Consider the following 22,100-nt stretch of genomic DNA (forward strand, 5'->3'; position numbering starts at 1 on the left):
CGACACACTTTATAATGAAAAATAAAATATAAATAATTTTCTATGCAAATATATTTTATATAAGAGCTATCAAAGCTACCGATTAATTATTACAGTTAGTTCACAATAAGTTATGTTGATAAATGTTAACTAATGAAAATATCTATATTAATTACATTGCCGTCCTATTTATTATTTTCTAATTGTTATAACCTTACCATAGTTACCCTAACCGACCTACTGTTTGACGCCCCTTTTGCAGTCGCCCTACAATTTTTGAATGGAAACATCACGTATGTCGGACTTGAACACTCGCCTGCACGTTACGAATCCACCTAAAACTTATAAATCAGCGAAAAATGCAGGAACGTGTTCTGGTCACAGACACGAGTAAACCTTAATAAAGTATTTATTGAAGTTAAAGTCACGGGAAAATGATGAATTTGAGACGGAGAACTAAGAAGAATTTATTTGCGGATGGTTTCCTCTGCCAGAATTCTATTCAGTCCGGGGTTCTTCTTTGAATTCAGCATCCCCTTTCAGCCATTCTTCGTTGCTTCCAGCTCCAGAGAATTCATATCTGTGGTTGTATGTTGTTTGTAATATAAAATATAATCGTTATGATGAGAAAACGTTTTCTGAGACTGTTCTTTGAACTAGTTTCTTTCAAACATTCTTGGTTTAGATTTTCCAACCATTTCGCATCATCAAGTCAAAATTTTGATACATCGCTGTGACGCTGTTTATTCCATGCTCATACCTCTCATAAATATGCTCATACCTCATAAATATGCTCATACCGAAGGCTTTTAAATCTCCTTTTCTTTTACGGCTACTGATCTATATATGTCCAGTTACAGGTACTCTCTAGCGTACTCCATGACTACGAGTTACACGTGTAGTATAGCCATGATAATTATCGTTGATGAATAAGCTCATTTTAAAATCTTGGTTCTCGTGGTTTAATATTACGTTTCTTCATGTATTCTAAGAACTGATCAGGCAGTTCTTCTAACACGTCCTTTGCCAGTCTCGCGCCACTCATGACGTCACCACGATTGTTATGGCCGCCCAAATAATCGCGGAATGGTACGAACTATATGACGCAGTATATGCAAATCAGTAATGTCTGTATCCCTAATGGGGGGATATTTATATATATGGAGGTAAGGGAATACAGAAACAATAGTGAACTTAAGCAAGTGACGTAAACATAAACGGGCACGAGTAACGTCAAAAAGACTGGGTCAAGGATTGTGATTGGTGAAAAACTTCGGGTCAACGTACCTTTAGTCAAAAACATCACTTGCTTAAGCTCACTATTATTTCATGACTTACTTGTACTATATCACGCTCAGCCTCTCGACCTCGCGAAGAAAGTCGAATGACATCACCATCAAGAACTTCCATCGCTAAAAATGAAGTTTTGTTTTTTTTAACGATTACCGTGCCAAATGGTTTGAGACTTTGAGGGATGAAAATAGGGACTCTCGTAGCCATAAGATACTAGTATTTGAATTAATTAAGTTACCCTCAAAATCAGCCGGTCCAATACCAACTATGATAATAGACATCGGCAAAGATGCTGCCTAAAAAAGAAGATATATAGTCATGATTACACACACATAACACATTTACCTAAGCACAACTAGCAACGAACATGCAACAGACTTTGACCAGTGCTCTTTAAAAGGCTTGTTCCCAAGCTAGCATCGTTCTCACTTCGTGCTCGAAGATTGTGACAAGTTGTAAGAGCGCTTTTTCGACGAGCTTCTCCTGAGTTCTGACGTCAAATATCTAACTTTTTTTCGAGTATACGTAGAACTTTTAAATCTTGACTGAGAGCCCAAAAAAATAATGTAAAATACTTACATTTACGATGGCTTCTTTGGTTTGAGCCAAATCAGAAATAATTCCATCAGTCAGGATAAGAAGGACAAAATAGCTTATTGAGAAAAACATTGTTTAGGTAAGAAATAAATTGTACATAAATGACTAATTTCTCAAAGATCCCAAGTGTTGCTCAATGCAGTTCGCGTTGACTTGACCACACACAAATACACAATGAAATTTACTTACTCATCACCATGGTTACGTCTGACGCTATCACCTGCGATCCTAGGGCAAATAAACATTTTTATTACCTATATCCATAGGCAGCCCAGGAAGCATGCGAAAATTATGTATGCATGTTTATATAGCATATAAACATGTATACATAATTTTCGCATGCTTCCTGGGCTGCCTATGCTATATGTTGTTTAGGCATAATACATCGTCATTTTTTAAACAGCAAACTAGTTATATATACCTCGCACAGCTGTTGATAACAGGAGCAAAGTTTGTTGGACCTAGAAAGATTTGATTACATCAGGAACAATGAAATGATTCACATGATCAGATGACAAAAATAACTTCCAATTAGTGAAGTTAGACAAGTGAAAATTTTGTTCGTAGTCTGCGTAGTCAAATAATCCACGATATAAGAATGAAATTGAGCCAATTCTTTGAAAACTCTGAATCAGTAAATATGAATTTTGCACAAGATTTAAATAAACTGATTTTATCCGCAGTGGCCGTAGAAATATTTTCTACAATATATAATTTACAGTATATATGACTTTCAGTTAATTTCTATGTACGTTTGTGGTTGAAATCAAATCATTCGCAATAGAAAAGACTGTAGAAGAGACATTTGATCTATAGTTACTTGACGTATCAACATACCATACAACTGTACTCGCTGAATGCACTCGTGATAACTGTGGATCACCCCAGCAACACCGTTACAATGAGGATTACTGGGATTCCAATTCTGAAGATATAGAAGATGTATATGACTATCATTTTATGTAATTTAGAAGGAAATATTGTCATCATATGCCTGAAGTTAAATCGTATCGTACCAGCGCAAACTCGTGCGAGACTTGCCATTGAGGCGGGAGTCTGGCTCCAAAGCCAAACGCGGGAAACTGTTTATCTCTGAAACAAATAAGTCAGAGTTGTCAAGATTTAAAAACATTGCAGCAAAACGTAGAATAAATAATAAAATTATCTGAGGGCGAGTTGATCTAAGTGTGACAAACGTACGTGTCATAGTCTTCGCATATTCTACCCACGGCTGTCAATGCTTTTACATAAAGATTTTGCTCATACGGGTTTATGTAATGCAGAGAGTTGGGGTTGTCCTGGGCACCTAAAAATGAGAATATTTTATAGTTTAAAACGAGCAGGAGATCTTATTTAATGACTAAAAAATCTGCCTGCTCATAGGTTGCTAAGGAATAAATCTGAACAAAAGTATAAACATGTTTTAAATTTACCATTTGACGCAGTAAAATCGACAGCGACAACAAAGTTTATTTGGGTTCTATAGGCAAAAGGAAAGATTTTTTATATTCAATTATTTTGTGGGAGTTTTTTGTTAATGCAAATAATTCTGTTAATAAAAAAGTCGTAGTAAATAAAATTCGTAATAAAAAATTTCCTGGGAGGGGCGTACACTCTTATAACATTTTATCACATTCCGCCCCTGCACTCTGCCTGCATGAGGGACTGAGGATTTTCACAAATAATTCTGTTAATAAAAAAGTCGTAGTAAATAAAATTCGTAATAAAAAATTTCCTGGGAGGGGCGTACACTCTTATAACATTTTATCACATTCCGCCCCTGCACTCTGCCTGCATGAGGGACTGAGGATTTTCACTTTATTTCAGTCTGGATCCGCTTCTTCTAACGTTTACGGATGTACTGGAAATTGAAATAAAGATGCAGTACTAACCCCCCTCGAATAAAATCTAAAAACGTTGGCTGCTGTTCGATTGTGCACAGCATAAGCGTGACCTATACAAATGAATAAAAGATAAATTGGGTGATACGTGGAAGTAAAGTAATTATCTATACTCTGTTGTTCTAGACAGTCAAGGGTTGTTCCGTAAGTAAAGAATTATATGTCACAGATATGGGGGAAGGGGACTGTAAGAATTCTTAAACGAATGTTAAAAACATGACAATGTTTTGCTGCCATGCACCCCACTGGCATGACTGTCAATAATGTGTCAGATGCAAACAACAGTTTTCAATAATCCGGTTTTCATCAACTGAGAAAAAGTAAGCGGGTTATTCGTTATTTGTGTACGGGATGTCTTACAGTTCCAGAGTTTGTGTACTTTTTCTTCTTCTTCGCCTGCTTCTTTGGACTGACAACCTGCGAAAAAACATAAATCCAAAAGTTAAAATTATTTCACAATCATTTCTCCCCAAAACACGGAGTTTTAGAAAGTGTTTCTATATATTTGTTGAACAAATACATTATCCCCGAACATATAGATTCAAAATAGCTTTTCATTTTGCTTTTCTGTTCTAATGGGGAGTCGTTTCGTTGTCTATTTCGTTGTCACATAAGATTTAGGGAGTTTTACTGAATTGGTGATAAATTTAGGCACAGCCATTACCAAAATTAGCTACTTGATTCATGTGACGATGAAGCATGTTTGGCGTTGCTGTACGAAGCAAATTTGCAGTGATTGGCAGTTCAAATGGAGTTACTGTTTTTCCGTGTAATATATATCAAATGTTTAAAAGTTTATAGCGTCGTTACATAAGTTATACTAGTTTAGTTAATATATATAATAGTTTAATGAGTATATTTTAAAAAGTATGTAGCAAAGTTGTATATAAATTTGGAATGTGAAGAATTAAAAACTAACTTCAAAAAAACACTCGTCAGACAATTTTTTAAACCATTGCCACGCACAACATGACTCGTCGCGATCATTTATCACCTGTTAAACATATTTTAGTTAACACTTAACATTTACCATTTTCACAGTTTAAAAAATATTTAATTTCGCATAAAATTTAATTGAAACCAAAAATTTAATGCCTTTACGATTTAGGGAGAAATTTAGTATCATATATATGATCAGTAAATGTATGATTAAAAATGATTAATTTTTTAATACAGTTCACTGGTCAACGTTACTCTATACATTCACGTGTTTTTTAGGATAAGAAATGTGACATACATCCCACGTGATCCCCTGCTGTCCATTATCGTTCATCTCTCGTAACGTTGTTGAAAATTGACCAATAAAATCATGCCTGAAAAGCAATATGAATATATAAATTGGACAATTCTGTCTGCGGCCCAGACGCATCGTGAAGCGCAAACCATGGTCCATGGTCTAATGACCATGTGATTGTAATTTGTAGATGCGAGAGATTTCAAATAGAATTAAATCAAATTATGAACGAGAACGAAATTGATTGTAACGAATAGTAAAGAAAGTGATGAAAAATACGAAATTTACAGTCCTTTGGCCCTGATTTAAGTTGGTTCATTATACGTTCGGTTGCATCCCTCGCCCCTGCGTGCTTTAGTTTCTTAAATCAAGGCCTGATTCCACGCGGGCGCTGTTTCTCGGCGAAATATATCATTTCGACCGCTCGAATACCTTAGGTGAAAAATTTCTCCCATGGGGGCGTGGAATCAGGGCTTTAAGGTTAAAAAACAATTCGCAGTGAAATAGTGTAAATTAGACAGTATTTTCTGTGATCATGGTTTTTAGACAGGGTTCGATTAAATTCGTAATGAGTTTTATATAATAGACAGTAAAATACGAAAAATATACGGTAGATATTTTTCATATTCTTATTATACAATATCAATTACGTGATCACTTTCCAGGAATACGAAGTTGCATAAGTCACGATTCACGAAGACGTGTAATATGCTTTATTTATAGTATTATTGACTGCACAAATTTTCTATTCATTAAAAAATGCATTTTTCTGATCAAGCAACACACCATGCACGACGTAGAAATATTTTAAGTAAAAGAAAGCGTATATATTATATATATATATATATATATATATATATATATATATATATATATATATATATATATATATATATATATATATATATATATATATACAGTAGGAGGCAAAAGTTTGAGTCCAGTGACTGTATTTCATTGTTTTGGCAGCATACATTAATTTTCTACAGAAAACCTTACCTATAAGTGAACTAGAAAAAAGTAAGTAAGTAAACTGAAAAATACATGCTGTACAACAACTATGAGATGTTATGATATTCATTTAACGTATGTTAATGTGCAAAGATGCATTACATGTGAATGCTTTGTATCCCTCTTTTTTGCTCTTGAAACGGCCTTTATTCTTGCTGGCATAGATTCCATAGGTTTTTTAATGTCGCACGTTCAATACCTTGCCAGCATTCGTTGACCACTTGCCTCAAGTCATCGTCGCTGCTGGGTCTCTGCCTCGCCCTTTTCCCGTTGAAACGGTCCTAGAAATGTTCCATAAGTTTTAGATCTGGAATTTGAGGTGGAAAGCCAGGAGAACGAGATCACCAGAACGAGTTTGCTTCTAAAAGATTTCTGGCACATAGAAGATGTGCATGTGCTTAGGGTGATTATCATGTAGTTAGACGCGCGATTATCTTTGTACCAGATGAAATTCCATGTCCTTGAAGAATCGGATGATACTTTTCCTTGATTAGGATCCTATTATATCTTTCAATATTGCCAAACCCAGCATGACCGAGGCAGCTAAAAGTTTGCTTGAGTAGGATTTAGTTTCTTCGAACCTCTCCATGCAAGGTTAGTTGCATACCACCCTTTGAAATTCTCACTTTTTCTGCGATCTTACGAGGAAAGAATCCTTCAATACTTAATGCAACTATTTGTCCTTGTGCACCATCACTTTGCACTTTTTCCCACCCATCTTGGGCAGTGTAAAGGAATGAGAACTTTATTTTGTTATAATTTAGATCATTAGGACCAAAACAGTGTGCAATTAATATGGTTTATAGTACTGAAACACTAGCACGCATGTCTTTACTCGAATACGCTGCCAGGATTTAATACTGGAATTCTACAACGACTGGGCTCAAACTTTTGCCTCCTACTGTATATATATATGTATTTGCATATGATTACATTTGCATGGTATTTCAATCATATTACACAACATATATGCAATTCTAATTAGATTTCGAGTATCTATCTATCTATCTATCCGGGGCCAACGTTTTTGCAAATAGGTGTATATATATATATATATATATATATATATATATATATATATATATATATATATATTTATCACATACTTGTGCCTTTATCAGGGCGATAACAGGGTGACATAAAAACGATATCGTCACTGATATCGCTTTTTGTCACTGATATCGCTTTTTGTCCCGCTGCATTTGCCGCTGTCAAAACAAAGATGGCTGACTCGAGCAGTTCGAGGTTTGTTTCAGTCAATGTCGATTGCTTTATAGATCAAAAAGAAGTATGTGATAAACAGGTTATCACAATCGAGACGAGGTGATATCAGTTTTATCGCTTTCAGGACGATATCATAAATGTCCCTCGTTCGCTGCGCTCACTCGTGACATTTATGATATCGTCCCTCAAGCGATAAAACTGATATCACCTCGCCCCTCATGTGATAACCTATACATATATATATATATTAAAAAACTCCAGACGTTTCGCCAGTTATGGCTTCTTCAGTGGACTAATAACATATCAGATAATCTATCCCCCATTTATACATAAAATATCCCGTGATACCAAATAAGCTAATCTAATTGAAAGGCAAATTCTGCCTATATATATATAAGTAAATAACAAAATAAACTTTGGTAACTATATCAACATTTATTCACCTCCTACGTTTCGGGGCATGCCCCTTCTTCAAGGATTAATATAGAAGTCAATGGCCTATACGTATATAGTAATTACCCTACATATTATTCAAAGTCTCTTACATTTAATCCCCGAGGTACAAACGAATCTAATTTGTACACCCAAAATGCCTCCATTTGTGTAGGCTTATCAACATTGGTCTTATCAATAATGATAACCCTCACATCCCTTAAACCTTTATGCCCAGGGCCAAAAAAATGTGCATATAAGTGCTCCGCAGCCATTTTTCTGCCCCCTTGTTCATACTTCCTCATCTTTTATGGTTATTAAACCTCTTTCTAAAAGATGTAATAGTACTCCCCACATAAATCTTAGAGCAACTGATACACCGTATTACATAAATTACGCCTTCTGAATCATAATCAAAAGAATAATTTATCCAATACTTATTTATCCCATATTCAAATTTCTGCGTTTCCTCTACATAACAACAGAAATGCAGCCGCAGAGGAGACATGCATGCAGTCAAGCAGGGCTATGGAAACGAACATCAGAAATTTCAAGCGCTTTGTTTAAGATCTTGAGGTATTCATAAGCATTGTATTCATTCAGGAGCAGCAGTTTGTGTAAAAAGTAATATGGAAATCGATTTGTAATGTCGTCATCTTTAGAATCATTGCTCAAGCCCATTCTATTTAGAATAAGTTGAGTTGGTCGACGGTATTTTCTTTTTCGCAACGTTAACCACCGCTGTAATATCCACTTTACATGCGGACAGTTGTGTGTACGAGCATGGTATTCATGAATTTCCTGCATACATAGCGACAAATAGTAATCATGACGAACCCGTATTTTTGAACATTCGAATATATTAGGAGGCTGATGTGGAGTTACCGCTTCTTCATCATTAAAATAACCAGGACAATCACTTATTCTTAGATCTACAGCACCCCAAATATTATAAACATGTTCTCTGTATTCATGTTCTCTAAGTGGTGGATGATACAAGTAATTGTGCACCATAAAATAGTCAACTACGCGATCTGGCAATTTAGGAGCTGGCTCATGATGAAGTCCTTTCTTATTTTTTGAAGGATTTTCTTCTTTATCGTTTAGACGGTAAATGGCATCATTCTGTTCGAATGAATCCTTGAAATGAGGATTAAGTTCGAAATATTTAGCCATTAACCCATCTTTTCTTACACTGTCATAAAAGTAGGCCAGATACACTGGGTCTAACCTGTGAGCGTTCGTGCAATTTATTGGTAAACCTGGAAATGTCTCTGCAGCTTTTTTATGGACATATTGTAATACAGATATTCCTTTTACTGCTGCAATATGAAGCGGGGAGATTCCTTTGAATGCTGAACCGCAAGGAAACTCTGATCTGTATTCTGGTGTTGCACTAAAGAATGTTAGCATCAACTCTTGAAATACGATTCTTCGATCTCTTGTCCTTGATGCTGTCAAAGGAACTGGCCTATAAACGTCATGTCCATGCAAATATCGATTTAAGTTTGGCGGCGCAATAAGTTCTGCATACTTGATATCTCCCAAGTAGAGGATGGATATATCAAAAGCAGTGAAACCACTTCGTGTTTTTAACTGCATGTCAACTCCGGCATTTTTAAACCATCTTATAGCGGCAAGATTTCCACCCTGGGCGGCTCTATGTATTGGCAAATATCCCTCAGCATCAAAGCAATAGTTTAAAATACGAACACCATTAGGATGACGATCGATCAATCTTTGCATTGGAGAACGACTTTTATTTCGAGGTTTAAAAAAATTACCAATATTTTCAGATACGAACGAGAGCCTGTGCAACTCCGAAATTGTATGAGGCATCCCACATTTGACAGAAATACTCGCTTCAAATATTTTCAATACATCACTAACTTCGTGACCTCCTTTTTTGAGATGGAGTAACAAGGGAGACAAAGATTCATTTCCTCGGCAGCTTATATCAACGCCAATTTTCAACAAGGCGTACAAACTCAACGGCATTCTTTTCTCAATGACTATACGTAACATTGACGCACTGTTAGCATCACACTTTGAGATACTTGCTTTTTGAACCTGGATCAAATATCGTGAAGTTTCATCATAGCACGTAGTGTGGCACGATCTAAACTGACCGTCCTTTGTAGTGTAGCAACGATAAGAAGCAACGGGATGGAGGTCATTAACTGGTGATTTAACCAACGCAGACATTAATGGAGTCAGGCCAGTAAATGAGTCTTTAAAAAGCGTGTCTGCCCCAAGTTCAACTAGGTACTTCACGGCTTCATCAAAACCATTGGAAGCAGCAAGATGCAAAAAAGTTAAACTATCTTTTTCCAATTTGTACGAAACAAAAGTTTCCCTGTGATGTGTTTCAAACAGTATCCTAATAATATTTAAGCGCCTTTCCGACTCTTTCCTTCTCTTTTTTTTATCAGAAAGATTGCTATCTCGAAAAGCCATTAAACATGGGGAAGCATTTATCTCGCCACAGGGGGACCATCGAATACTTTGCCATAGAAGACTCCATAAATCCTCATCCTTGAAATCAACAAAATAATTTAATTTGGCTACATCGGCCGAACAATGTTCGACGGCTTTTTTAACCATCTCTAACGCGACTAGCCGTTTTTCTTCTTCTTCCTTTAAAGTATCATTTATATACTGAACAAAACGTGCCTGGTCGTTTGCTACAGCAATGCTGAGAGCACTATACCGATCACAATTTAATACATCTAACATGTCAAGAATTCGTTCACTTGCTATTTTTTTAGCCATCTTCCATAATCCATATTTTGCACTTATATGAATAACTCTATTATCGCATTCACAACTATCAGTGAAGCAATACATGGTGTACAAAAAATCTTGCTTGTACATAGAATATATGGAGCACATTTCTGTGCTAACATTTTTCAAAATTTTTCTTCCGCACTTTGTACTAACATTGGCACCGTGCTTTAACAACAAATCAACCATCTCAGTATCATTTTTTTCGACGGCATCCATGAGAACTGTCTTCCCAGAATGATGCCGACACTCCAAAGATTCCGTTCCATACGCTAACAAAATCTCAGCGACCTCAATTAGCCCCCTGGATACAGCAGCATGCAGAGCAGTTTCACAAAAAATTGTGTGGCTTTTTTTTACTGCAGAAGTTAGACTCAGTTTTGAGAACTGTTTTGGTTGACATTTTTTACAAGTGTCACGCAGCCCTACAACATCCAATACAAACTCTAATACAGCTTTTTGGTTTCTTGCAGCCGTGTGATGAAGGATGATAGAATCAAACGTTGCACCATGACTATGAAAATACTTAACCACTTCTAAATTACCATTTCCTGCCGCTAAAAGAAGTGGTGTGGGATAGCTCTTCGCAAACTTGGGAAAACTTACATTACTTTTCATTAGCAGCTCAACTACATCCACATGCCGATTGGCAGCTGCTGCGTGATCAAACTAAATTCTTCGATGCCTGCTGTACTCCAAACAAAAGAAGGAACTCGCTCTAATTCTTTGTAACCTTCTAAAAAGGAACTTATGTCGGCTCCGTAGTCAATAAAAATCTTCAAACTTCGAACGAAACCTTGAGATGCGGCGTAAAACGCTGGCGTTTTGTTCTTTAAATCGAGGACGTCAACTGTTTGGAACTTCTGGCAGAAGAAATGAAGTACAGGGAGATAAATGCTCGGCTTCGTCACAAGATAATGTAGTATGGTTTGATTGGTATGGTTATCACGCATTTCTGTAAGATTAAAGAGATTCATAGCCATTTCTTGCATTTCCAAAGCCTTTCCAGACAAAATGTGCATGAATAGTTCAGTTAGCTCCTCAAACGTGATATCCATGTGTTTTTTAGGGATATGCCGAAGTAAAAATTTAGCAATACTTTGATGACCATTAGTTCTGTTAATTGAGAGGACAGAGGCCTGATTAATCAACCAATCTGCAAATGATTGATGATACAATCTAACTGTCCCATCACGACCAAATCGCAAGAAAGAAGACACATGGTCAATACGCTTGGGAATATCTTCAAGCTGATACTCACTTTTAAGTATTTCTTGAACATCTTCAGTCTGAAGAGGCGAATAAGCTGCCAATAACACCTCAAAAATGTGACGATACAGCTCGAATCCTTCCACACTAAATAGTCTGTTGAAGAAATTGCTGTACAAATCAAACAGACTTGTTGGTAAAGAGCGGGAGTCAATTGCATGACCCGTATCATTCATGTATTGCAGAGTCATTTTTACAAACAAAAAGTTTCCTTCTGCTTGTTTAATCACTTTATCCAGAAATATTCTTCATACCATCTGTTTTTGATCGAATATTCATCGCTGTTAACAATCTGTCTAAGAAATGCGTATTCTCAGATATAAAACGTGATATATAGTACCGAATATCATCTACATTTCGTTCGTCTGTGGCATACAACGGCGCCCTATCGATCATTCTAGGAAGTTTTGATGTAACTGAGGTCAGATTTCGGGAGGTTAATACGACCTTCAACCACTTTGGAAAATGTTGTATCTTACTGTCTAAAATTTCCATGATTTCGGATGTTTTTAACTTACTTTCGAAACACTCGTCCAAGGCGTCTATTACAATAAAGCGGAGCCCATCGGGATGCTTTAGCTTTCGTAAAGGACCCACTATTGTGGTGAAGAAACAGCCCGCGGGATCCTTGTGACAACGACTATCTAGTTCTGTCCGTATTTGTTCGTTGTTTTTGACGTATTTGGCATATCCCGGGATCCGAGCTGCAATTTGGTCAACTAAATTACGCACGAATCTTGCACCATCGCGTTTTCCCTTCTCGGAGTATTCACACAGATGATAGCCAATGATATTATCGTGTATGAACAAGCTTGAAAATGGTGAACAAATCAGTTCTGACATTAATGCTGTTTTTCCTGAACCAGGCGCTCCAGTTATTAGGACACCAGCACTTTCTTGGTCTCCCCTTCTTTCAAAGATATTTTCTAATTCATAGAAAAACCATTTTCGACCAACAAATCCTTCTCTTTTGTATGCAAGGTAGGGGGAAAAATCGAATTCTTGCAATTGGAACTGATGTAATGGAGATTTTTTATCAGCATTAGGGCAACCTAAAATGTTTAAAAATCTCTTTAGAAATGTTACATAATTTTGCATGTCATTTACTAATTTTACTTAAAAAGCATGCAGATACTTGAAATATTTAATCAAACAGGTTAACCTATTTTGAAACAAATCAGTTAGGACCATTGTTTAAACTGACTGGTATTCACTAGAAATTATTTTACTTATGTTTTATAAAACATGATAAAATACATTGAAAGTTAAATGAAGATTCATTTATTAAACTTTCAATTAGTTTTCCTTTTAATGTAATCAACAGTAATTAAGATTATTCATATTAGAACAGCTTTTCTGTATAGAGTATGTGAAACACAATAAAGGACTTACTAATTACATACAATGAACTTATTTATTTATTAAATGCTCACTTTAAATTATCTTACCATAATCTGATATTATACTTGATCTATCACCAACTTGAGAAAACATAAAAAATGCCATTAAAGAAAACAGCTTCACAGGAATATTATGCAAAAGACGGGACGATGTAAATGGCAACAATGCAAGAAGAACAGAAATTACTTGAATCAAAATATTCACCAATTTCTCACGTTTTGCAAAAACCTTGAATGTTTCCCCTATTTTATCTTTTGCCTCTTCTATTTTATCTTTTGCCTCTTCTATTTTATTTTTTGCCACCTCTATTTCCTTTTTCAGTTCTTGACTGTGACATTCCTGAATATGTCGACATTCCTGAGAAATCTTTAACTCTTCACTTGGTAAAATCAAGATATCTGTGCTTTCTATTTTTTTAATAGCTTCGCGACAGTCCTCTATTTCTTTGACACAAGCTAACTCAGGGTCTGTTATTAGCCAATCAATGTCAGCAAAAGCGTCTTTCTTTTCTTTGTCTGAAAGTGTATGATCTGGTGCATGAGCCCACTTATTCCGCCAATCTTTAACAGCACCTAATGGAGACTGCTGAATCTTGAAATAGTTACAAAATATGAACAAGGTAAGAAGGGGTCCACTATCAGTGGTAGAAGGGTCTTTAGTTGTAGCCTGATTTTTTCCTAAATCAGACATAAACAATTTGGCAATCTCCCAGTATCCATGGACTGGATCATCCCATTTACTTCCATGACTTTGATGCCAAGGAATGTCACCTTTTCGTGGAAAAACATGAAATGTTTTTAACATCCGAGCCCAAATGCAAGATGTTGTTAATTGTCCATGAGGATTTGGTTTCTTACCAAGGCTATACTTGCAATGGCATTTGACTCCAGGTCCACCAACTCTTTTTGTTATTAGGGCATGAAATTCTTTCATTTTTTTCTCAGCATGCTTGCGAAGGCCATTGCTAAGGACAACAAGAGCTTCACCCACAGCCATCCAGTTAAGAAAATCAGGATTATTTCTCATTCGCGACAAATCTTTAACACTGGGACTGCACATTCTTTTCACTTAAGTCTAAAGAACATGTATATCAACATTATACCACAATGTGACATGTCAAGGCCCTATCATGATTAGGTTGAGTTTATAACTCTGGACATGACAACTAAAAGATTGTGTGAAAACATATAACACATCATCGACCTTGCTTGCTTGCCATAGGTTAAAAAGGATAATACCTGGCAATATTTTATTATATTCTGTTGATGTGTCATATTTTCATCTTTTTTGGTTAAATATGTGAACTACAGGGTGTCTCAAAAAAACTCTTAAACTAGTGCAACAGTTAGAGTTTACTTTTAATGCCTATATAAGCACCTGGTTGCAACCCCAATGTGCATGTTTGGCATATAAGCATTTTTATGCATTATCAATAGGTAATTTCAATAGCTTTGGTGTTTTTTGGGACACCTGTTCAGACACCAAGCCTAACAAGATGCTAATGAACGATGTTATTTATTTTGGTCATTAAATTAGAAATAACATTTACAAAGGGCTAAAATATATACTAAAATTAAATCACTAGTAAAATTCTTTTCGTCAGTGTTTTCGTCATTTGCACTTCTAAGCTTATTGCAATGTTATTTAAAAATGTTCGACACCTAGTGTGCATTTTTTTGTGTGCATTCATTGCAAAATGTTGACAACATACAATATTAAAATTGATAAATTCTGCTTGAAGTTAAATAATAGACCTAAAATATATTATGTTGGGAAAGTGTTTGACATCACACTTTTAATACGCCTTTCAGCTACGATTCGAATCTACATTCTAGAATAAAATGTTTATAAACATACCTTGTTTTAACACGAATTTTTCTTTCAAGCTAAGTCATTGACGATGACGCTTCGTTGTTGTTATCAAGTGACTTGTTTTTCTTTTGCGATGCAGGAAACATCTTACGCTACGAAATCTTAATATTCTTAGCTACTTTACTATGGTGACAAAACGTCTGTAATTCGGTCCAGAAACAACAAAATGTGCAAGATTTTATAAATACTTATATCGCATTTCCGGTCTTCAGCGTTGTTTTGCAATTTGCATTGAGTTGTGTTGTGATCAGTTGTGATTGAGTTCTGTTTTGCAAAACTTGCTCATTGATCTCTATATGCGTAGAAAGCTGGACGCGATTTTTTTTACATGCATGGCTCAGCCTCGTACACACTGCAGGCTTTCACATAGATCAGTGGCTAAGCTGAGCGAGCGCGCTGGGAATTTTTAATTATTTATTAATTATTTAATTAGTTATTTACGAGGCTGATGCTGTGAGTGATGCATGCTCCAGTTATTAACATATGCATATCCTCTGAACCAAAAGTATTATTCTTCCTTCTTTAAAAGAAGGTTAATAACCTTGGTAATTGGTATCACTTCATGGGAGCGCGTCAAAATGATAACATCTTTTCATTCATTTAGTTCTCAAATGTGTCATTTCACTTTTGCGAATTGAGAATGCTACTTTGAGTTTGACTATACAAAATTTTAATGGAAATGTATTGGAAACGAGCCGCTGACAAAAGACTCACCCTCCATTTCTATCCCAATCGTAACATTCCACAAGGATTGACCTGCAAAGTCAACATAATATCATTTTCAGTTTAATAGACAACTTGCATTATACATTTCGCGCCGTTTTATCCCCAGCTTTCCTCTTTCAAGCTTCTTTATAGCAAAAGTTTTTTATACAAATTTTGGCGGTGTAAAAACCAATGAATTGAATTTGAAAAATGAAAATAGATTTCCGATACATACCCTGGAATTCATGAATGTAAATGAATTGCCATAAACGTACCTATCATAATCGCCATTACACAGAGCTCTTGATAACACAGAAAATGCCTTCCACGTTGGATTTAAAGTATTCTTTATAACTTCAGTTCTATGAACTGCTGTAAAACTAAAAAATATGTACAACGTCAGTGAACACAGAATGTTTATATATTTATTATTATATAAATTAATTTTGTTAAAGTATCTCATAGATAGGATAAACTTGAAGGAGTTAAACCTCAGTAAAAAAGTCGTCGACAGGTTTGTTTTATTTCGATAAACTGTGCATTAAAAATTGAATGATCACCTCGAATCTTCGTTACATCGATAAAACACAAGGAATGGATCTGATTTTCCAAAGAAATCTTTTTTGTCAAGTTTGTTTGCTTTGAAGTGTAGAGTTACGACATCCTATAGCAAGGAGAAAAGATCAATAAGACAATATAGATTGTAGCATATGTGTTTGAAAATTTTATGGAAAAAATCTTAAGTGTTTATGCAGATAAGTATGAGAAATGTGATGATTACCCTACAATCGCTAACTTCTTCAACGGTAACTACAAATAAATAATAGATAAAAATACATAGAGAGCCAGTGATAAATGAAGGGCGGAGTATTTTGGACAGCATCAAAATTAGGTTGTATGTCCAATGAAATTGGAAGCTGACGAGTCTCTCAGCAACATTAATTAGGTCTAGTGGAATATCACATCTATATAAACTTGTAATTTAAGTTGAACACCATAAAACCAGACTTTATATTACTATTATTTGCTTACGTATTATCGATCCACACTTTGGCATTTCTTTATTTCTAAGAAAAATTATTTTATCAATACGGCAATCAACTCTTCTGATATAAAGTCAGGTACAGCAAGGAATCGTTAAGAGTCACCTAGAACAAAAGAGCATTTTCTCCACTACTTACTCAAGTTTTGATTCAAAATGTCCGCCATGCTCACCAATAATAGACCCAAGTGTTGTATCCAATCTACCGATGAAATCCTTTGAATATAAAAGAACGTCGACGTTATTTGCAGGCGTTTTTATCATTACAGTTGAGAAGTCATTATTCAATGTCATACAATGGTTAACATATAGTTAACTCAGCTGTCCTAACTTTTTATGTAATGGTTGTTGCCAAATGCGTTTGGAAAATATGAAGCAATGCAAGGCCATAAGGATACAGGTTGTATATAAATAATGATATACACTTCTGACCTAACCTTTTCTTTCGCGAAGATTATTCTTTTATCATAATAAGAAATGTCCAGTATTTGTTTTCTGACAGTCGAAACTAACCTACTATTTATAGATTACACAGCCCCCTCGTTTTCAGGCTATTATTCCGAAAATTCAAGATATTTTTAAACATTTTCTTATTAAGTTGCTTCAATTGGGAAATTCAATAGAAGATTTTAATTAAACTTAATGAGAAAATAAATAGGATGAAATCATTTTTATTGAAGCGAGGTCCTGACCCTGTGAAAAGTCAATAATTTTCTTTAAGAAAATCAGCCAGAAACTGCTGTTGATATTGTAACAATCAGTATTAGGACTCACGTGATCTGACAAACTTGCTGAGCTTGAATCTACGTCATATCTAATAAAACGATAGAATATTGTTAAAAAACAGCCAAGTACGGCCACTCGCGGTTCGTGGGAGCGAAAGGCTCCCAGGGCCTGGCCTAAAGAGCTAACACTAACATGGTGTATCTTCACGATCCTTTAACACCAGTTTTCATCTACCACTGTTAACGAGCTTTATAAAATGTGTCTATGACGCGGACGCCGGTTACAGTCACCAGTGATAAAAACAGCCTCTGCCTCTGGAATCAAGAATCCTATTTTACTTTGTTTCCAATACGTTTCTGATTTTGTTTACCTGTTATGTTTATCAACTACAGTACAGACAGTAAGACCAATTCTCATTAGTGAATCTTTGCGATAAACCATCCATAGAGGCACAGTTTTTCCTGTCTACGTCGTTGATTTAAGCTCTCTATATTAACTGATTCCAATATGCGCTAACAAGCATCTTGGGCGAACTATCTGCGATCATACGTTGTGCCTAGGGGCACATAGGTTAACCGCCGGGCCTCTTCTGTTATTTAATGCACGCTCTGCGCTGCAGTGAAGCACTTACACTTGAAATCTGAGATGCTGTATTTCTTCAAAAAAATAGTCCATGACAAACTTCTTGACAAAAATTGGATTTAAAGTGTTCATTATCTTCTCTGTTCGACCAAACTAATACGAAGAAAGAAAACGATCAATTACGGTTAGTTAATTTGCTATATACCAAATCTTACATGATCCATGCTATGGAGAAACTAATTAGGGCATGCCTGGTTTTGAACATTTCATTTATTTCTATACCTCTCTCCATTCACTTCCATCTGTTGCTTTTATAAAAAGAACAACAACTAAAAAGAGATTAAAATGACAGTGATACATCATTACATTTTACAAATGTCTTGACCCTGTAGACTATTTAGCATGAGAGTTGTTAGTTGAAAGTTGAAGTAATAAGAAATTTTTTATGAAATTGTGTTGATTCTTATTTGTAAACACCTTGAAATTTATACTAAATTTGGCTCAGTGAATATATATAGGCTTGTAATCACCTCGCCTTCGGCAACTAATTGTTAAATCAATAAAAGCTGGGGTTTTATCATGTTTTCAATTTTTTTGGCAGAAATACACCTTCCATTTGATTCCTCTTCAAGATAAAATTCAGTGCTTAATATTTTAAAAACTAAGTTTTCAAACACAATCAGCTTTGCAGAAATACAAAGTTTGATCATTGAAACAGCAGCATAAAATTTGCATGAACTACAACTGACCTCCTGCTGAAAGAAGAGCTTTAAAAACATCACAAAAACCAAAGTGCATAATTAATATAAGGTGTACACTATATAGAGTATTCACAGCTAGTATAATCAGCTTAGACTATCTTATAAGCTAATGCAATACATTTTAATGCAAATTGTCTAATTTAATTAGCTCTATGGTTAGCCACAACATAAAATGTTAACAACACATAATTAATTAAAGATTTCTCAGATTTAAAAGTGAGATGACTTTGATATAATCTGAACCTATATTTGCACATTTCTATATTTTACAGAACTGCTATCTGTGTTTAATTAGACACTGATAAAAAAATATTGATTTGACGTTAAATATTAAAAACTTTTAAATAATATTCAGCCACTGTACATATTAACATAATATTTATTGACAAAAACAAAACTTCAATAACTATTTACTGCCTATTACAGATCATACAACAAACATCATAGTTTATGTGCCATTTTAATCAGAGTAATTCTTACTTGGATCTGACTTTGAAAAAACATCCATGTCTGCTAAATTTCTAAAAACAAATATGACATGTTAAAAAACATCTCAGCAAACATATCAGTTATCAGAGAAAGAACATTTACTGTCAGTGAAAAAATTACATGTTATGATATATACTATATATAATATTTCTAATATATTATTACTTATTAAGTATTACCATTACATTATTACTATCACTCATACAATATACTTATAATTTATATTTCATTCATTTGTTGGACAATTTTTTGGTACAGTTGTTTGTTACAAAGGGTTGATCTCAGCATGGCTTAATTGTCTTGAGGAATTATTTTATAATGTATGTCTCTGCTGTAATACCTATAATAGTTTTATCAATTAAATTTATTCATATCTAGACTACATTAAACATCTATTGCAATTTTGTGTAACAGTAGATATATTATGCTTGTAGTTTACCACAAATAATTTACAGCCTGTATGCATATTCTTACATTTAAATGACTATGGCTAGTGCTCAGATGGATTTTTCTATTGAGGAAAACTGTTTATATATTCATATATATCAAAACTGTTTATATATTTATACTAGAAAAAACAGAAATGGATTTACTGTGAGATGTGGCAGTGTACACACTCTATAGACTACCCTATTAGGGCTGCAAAGGGCTGCAAATTTGGGTACAAATTGAAACTTCAGGGTATTATGTACCACCAAAATTAACACTAAATACAAATATATGAGTCTTTTTTGAGGCTCTGACAATCTATCTACACCTTATTATCTAATTTTAACAAATTTGTAAACAAACATACATTCTAATATTCCTTACATCTGGTTTGTACCCCCCATACAAAACCACACTAGAGGCTTGGACATGGACATTACGTTAGAATACCCAGATTAGAATACCCAGATTAGAGTACCCCAGATTCATTGCCATCTAATATTATTATCATAATCACTTTCTTTCGTACACCAAAATTTAGACTTGATTTTTTATAGCAGATGTACCAGATTACATAGTTCTTTGAACAAAACTGTTAAAAATAGTGCACAAAAATAGTGCACAAAAATAGTGCAGTTGCTAAAAAGGGTAGCAAATGCCTATACACACTGGCAAATTGTTACTTTTAAACAATTAGAAAATGATTCTAGCGAACGTTGTTTTGAAGTTAGAAATTCCTCAATTTTAAAAATTCATCTCGCTGAGTTTTTACACAGTAGGAATTCATAATTTTAGCTACATCATGCTTGGAATTTGAATTCCAAGCGACTTTTACGAGACGCAAAAAGTTAGTATGCTAATTGTAGAACGATCTCAATAGCTACATGCCAGTTTTAATTTCATATTAAACAACTAAGTTTGGGTTAAAGCCCTAAAACGATACAATATTTACATGGTTGTATTATAACAGACATGGATATATCAGGACGGAGCGGAGCAGACACATATCCTATAGAAATTTTCCTATCGTTTAAATGCATTTAAAAATAAATATTTCACAGATGCCTCTCTAAAGCTACATAAATCTAATGTCGTATATCTTTCTTCGCAAAGAATGCTCGTAAAAAGCTAAATACAGAGAAATACTTTAAACATTCCTGCAGTTGATATAATACATCACACGAAACCAAAATTTGCACCCTGTTGGGCCGCCTTTGTATTAGCTGATAAAAGTAATGAACTATAGACAACACAGCAATAATTCGTATTTGGCAAGCTGGAATTCGTAAATTCTAAGCTATTTATCTCGATACTTACGTGCATTTCACACTTATCTCGACTTGGGTGGCAGGAATAGCATTTTGTATTCGACTGCTAGAAGAAGGATCTTCGACAAGCTCGTTGTATGCTGGCGGGGCGGTAGGATAATTGCCAGCCATTTTATGCACGGAGGTACACCGGCTCTTAGACGATACTGTTAATTATAACATAATACGTAAATGAACATGACTTGATGTGTTTTTACTTTCGTGAATATAAACGCGCCTCCAAAATGACCCAATATTTGAATTGTTGTTACCTATTTCCCGTTTGACCTCGACAGGAAGTGTTTTCTTGTAGTTTAATGTAGTTTTTAGTCTCCAGTCTTTCATTAGACGACCCACAAGACGACCGCAAATTCGAATGCAAATTGTAATTATTTGCGGTTTTGCAAAACAACACACAAAAAACAATTTGTTCAAGATAAAAAGCGGATAAACATTGTACACTAAACACTAATTTGAACAAAAATCCATAAAACGTCAGCTTCTGCAAAATTAGAATTTATTTATTTAGTACAACAGAATAAGAAAATATAAAATTTATGACTGTTATCTTTATTTTTATGGCCATATATGGAAGCTTAACGTTCAAATTTCAAAAGTAATATTGCTAATGCTTTGCTTAAAAATGGAATTATTCATTAAAAACCTTTACATACGGAGATATGTCTCGGACTAGGATATTAATATTATAAACTCGTCTCAGACGAACAAATTGATCTGATGACGTAACCGGTCACATTCCTTGTCCGAATTTTCCTGTCTAAACAGACTGGTTGACAGGAATTCGCATTTAGACGGATAAATCAGACGAGTTTCTGAAATATCAACACGGTCATAAACGGAACAAGGCTAAGAGAAAATAAACAAAATTATTATCGTAATAATTACGATACACTTTTTAGCATCACCCACCCAATCCACCAATCTCCGCCCCCGAACTTTCTCGCCCAAAGAGACGAGTTCGGGCGAGTGTTATTCAGACGTGTTTTAAATATCCGAGCACGGTCAAACACATAACCAAGGTAAAGGAAGTAACAAAATGAT

General features: G+C 34.9%; 3 protein-coding genes across 5 annotated transcripts; all 3 read right to left on the minus strand.

Moving 5' to 3' along the window:
- Nucleotides 1-13: 13 nt before the first annotated feature.
- On the minus strand, nt 14-21,345 carry LOC114522035 (copine-8-like). Its single transcript, XM_028542639.1, has 25 exons — nt 21,311-21,345; nt 21,049-21,205; nt 19,294-19,334; nt 18,335-18,381; nt 18,102-18,205; nt 17,519-17,558; nt 16,884-16,960; nt 16,735-16,769; nt 16,484-16,512; nt 16,263-16,366; nt 15,978-16,082; nt 15,712-15,753; nt 5,008-5,083; nt 4,131-4,187; nt 3,762-3,823; nt 3,303-3,349; nt 3,070-3,175; nt 2,886-2,961; nt 2,707-2,794; nt 2,291-2,330; nt 2,059-2,097; nt 1,852-1,924; nt 1,511-1,568; nt 1,318-1,391; nt 14-1,075 (listed from the first exon to the last, which is right to left on the minus strand). Exons 2-25 carry the CDS (start codon nt 21,168-21,170, stop codon nt 920-922), a joined length of 1,698 nt encoding a protein of 565 aa, XP_028398440.1. The 5' UTR covers nt 21,171-21,205; nt 21,311-21,345; the 3' UTR covers nt 14-919.
- LOC114522032 lies at nt 7,501-11,151 on the minus strand. The gene has a single exon (XM_028542635.1). It carries the CDS (start codon nt 11,071-11,073, stop codon nt 8,188-8,190), a length of 2,886 nt encoding a protein of 961 aa, XP_028398436.1. The 5' UTR covers nt 11,074-11,151; the 3' UTR covers nt 7,501-8,187.
- LOC114522033 lies at nt 11,857-15,303 on the minus strand. 3 transcript variants are annotated; one of them, XM_028542636.1, is made up of 3 exons: nt 14,983-15,303; nt 13,173-14,199; nt 11,857-12,776 (listed from the first exon to the last, which is right to left on the minus strand). In XM_028542636.1, exons 2-3 carry the CDS (start codon nt 14,182-14,184, stop codon nt 11,956-11,958), a joined length of 1,833 nt encoding a protein of 610 aa, XP_028398437.1. In that variant the 5' UTR covers nt 14,185-14,199; nt 14,983-15,303; the 3' UTR covers nt 11,857-11,955. The 3 variants fall into 3 exon arrangements, with proteins under 3 accessions (XP_028398437.1, XP_028398438.1, XP_028398439.1); XM_028542638.1 differs by lacking the exon at nt 11,857-12,776 and having other exon boundaries at nt 13,179-13,205; nt 13,312-14,199; XM_028542637.1 differs by lacking the exon at nt 14,983-15,303 and having other exon boundaries at nt 13,173-14,231.
- Nucleotides 21,346-22,100: the final 755 nt, after the last annotated feature.

Source organism: Dendronephthya gigantea, unplaced genomic scaffold (assembly GCF_004324835.1).
Source record: "Dendronephthya gigantea isolate DGI-Jeju-01 unplaced genomic scaffold, DenGig_1.0 000021F, whole genome shotgun sequence".
NCBI lineage: Eukaryota > Metazoa > Cnidaria > Anthozoa > Malacalcyonacea > Nephtheidae > Dendronephthya > Dendronephthya gigantea.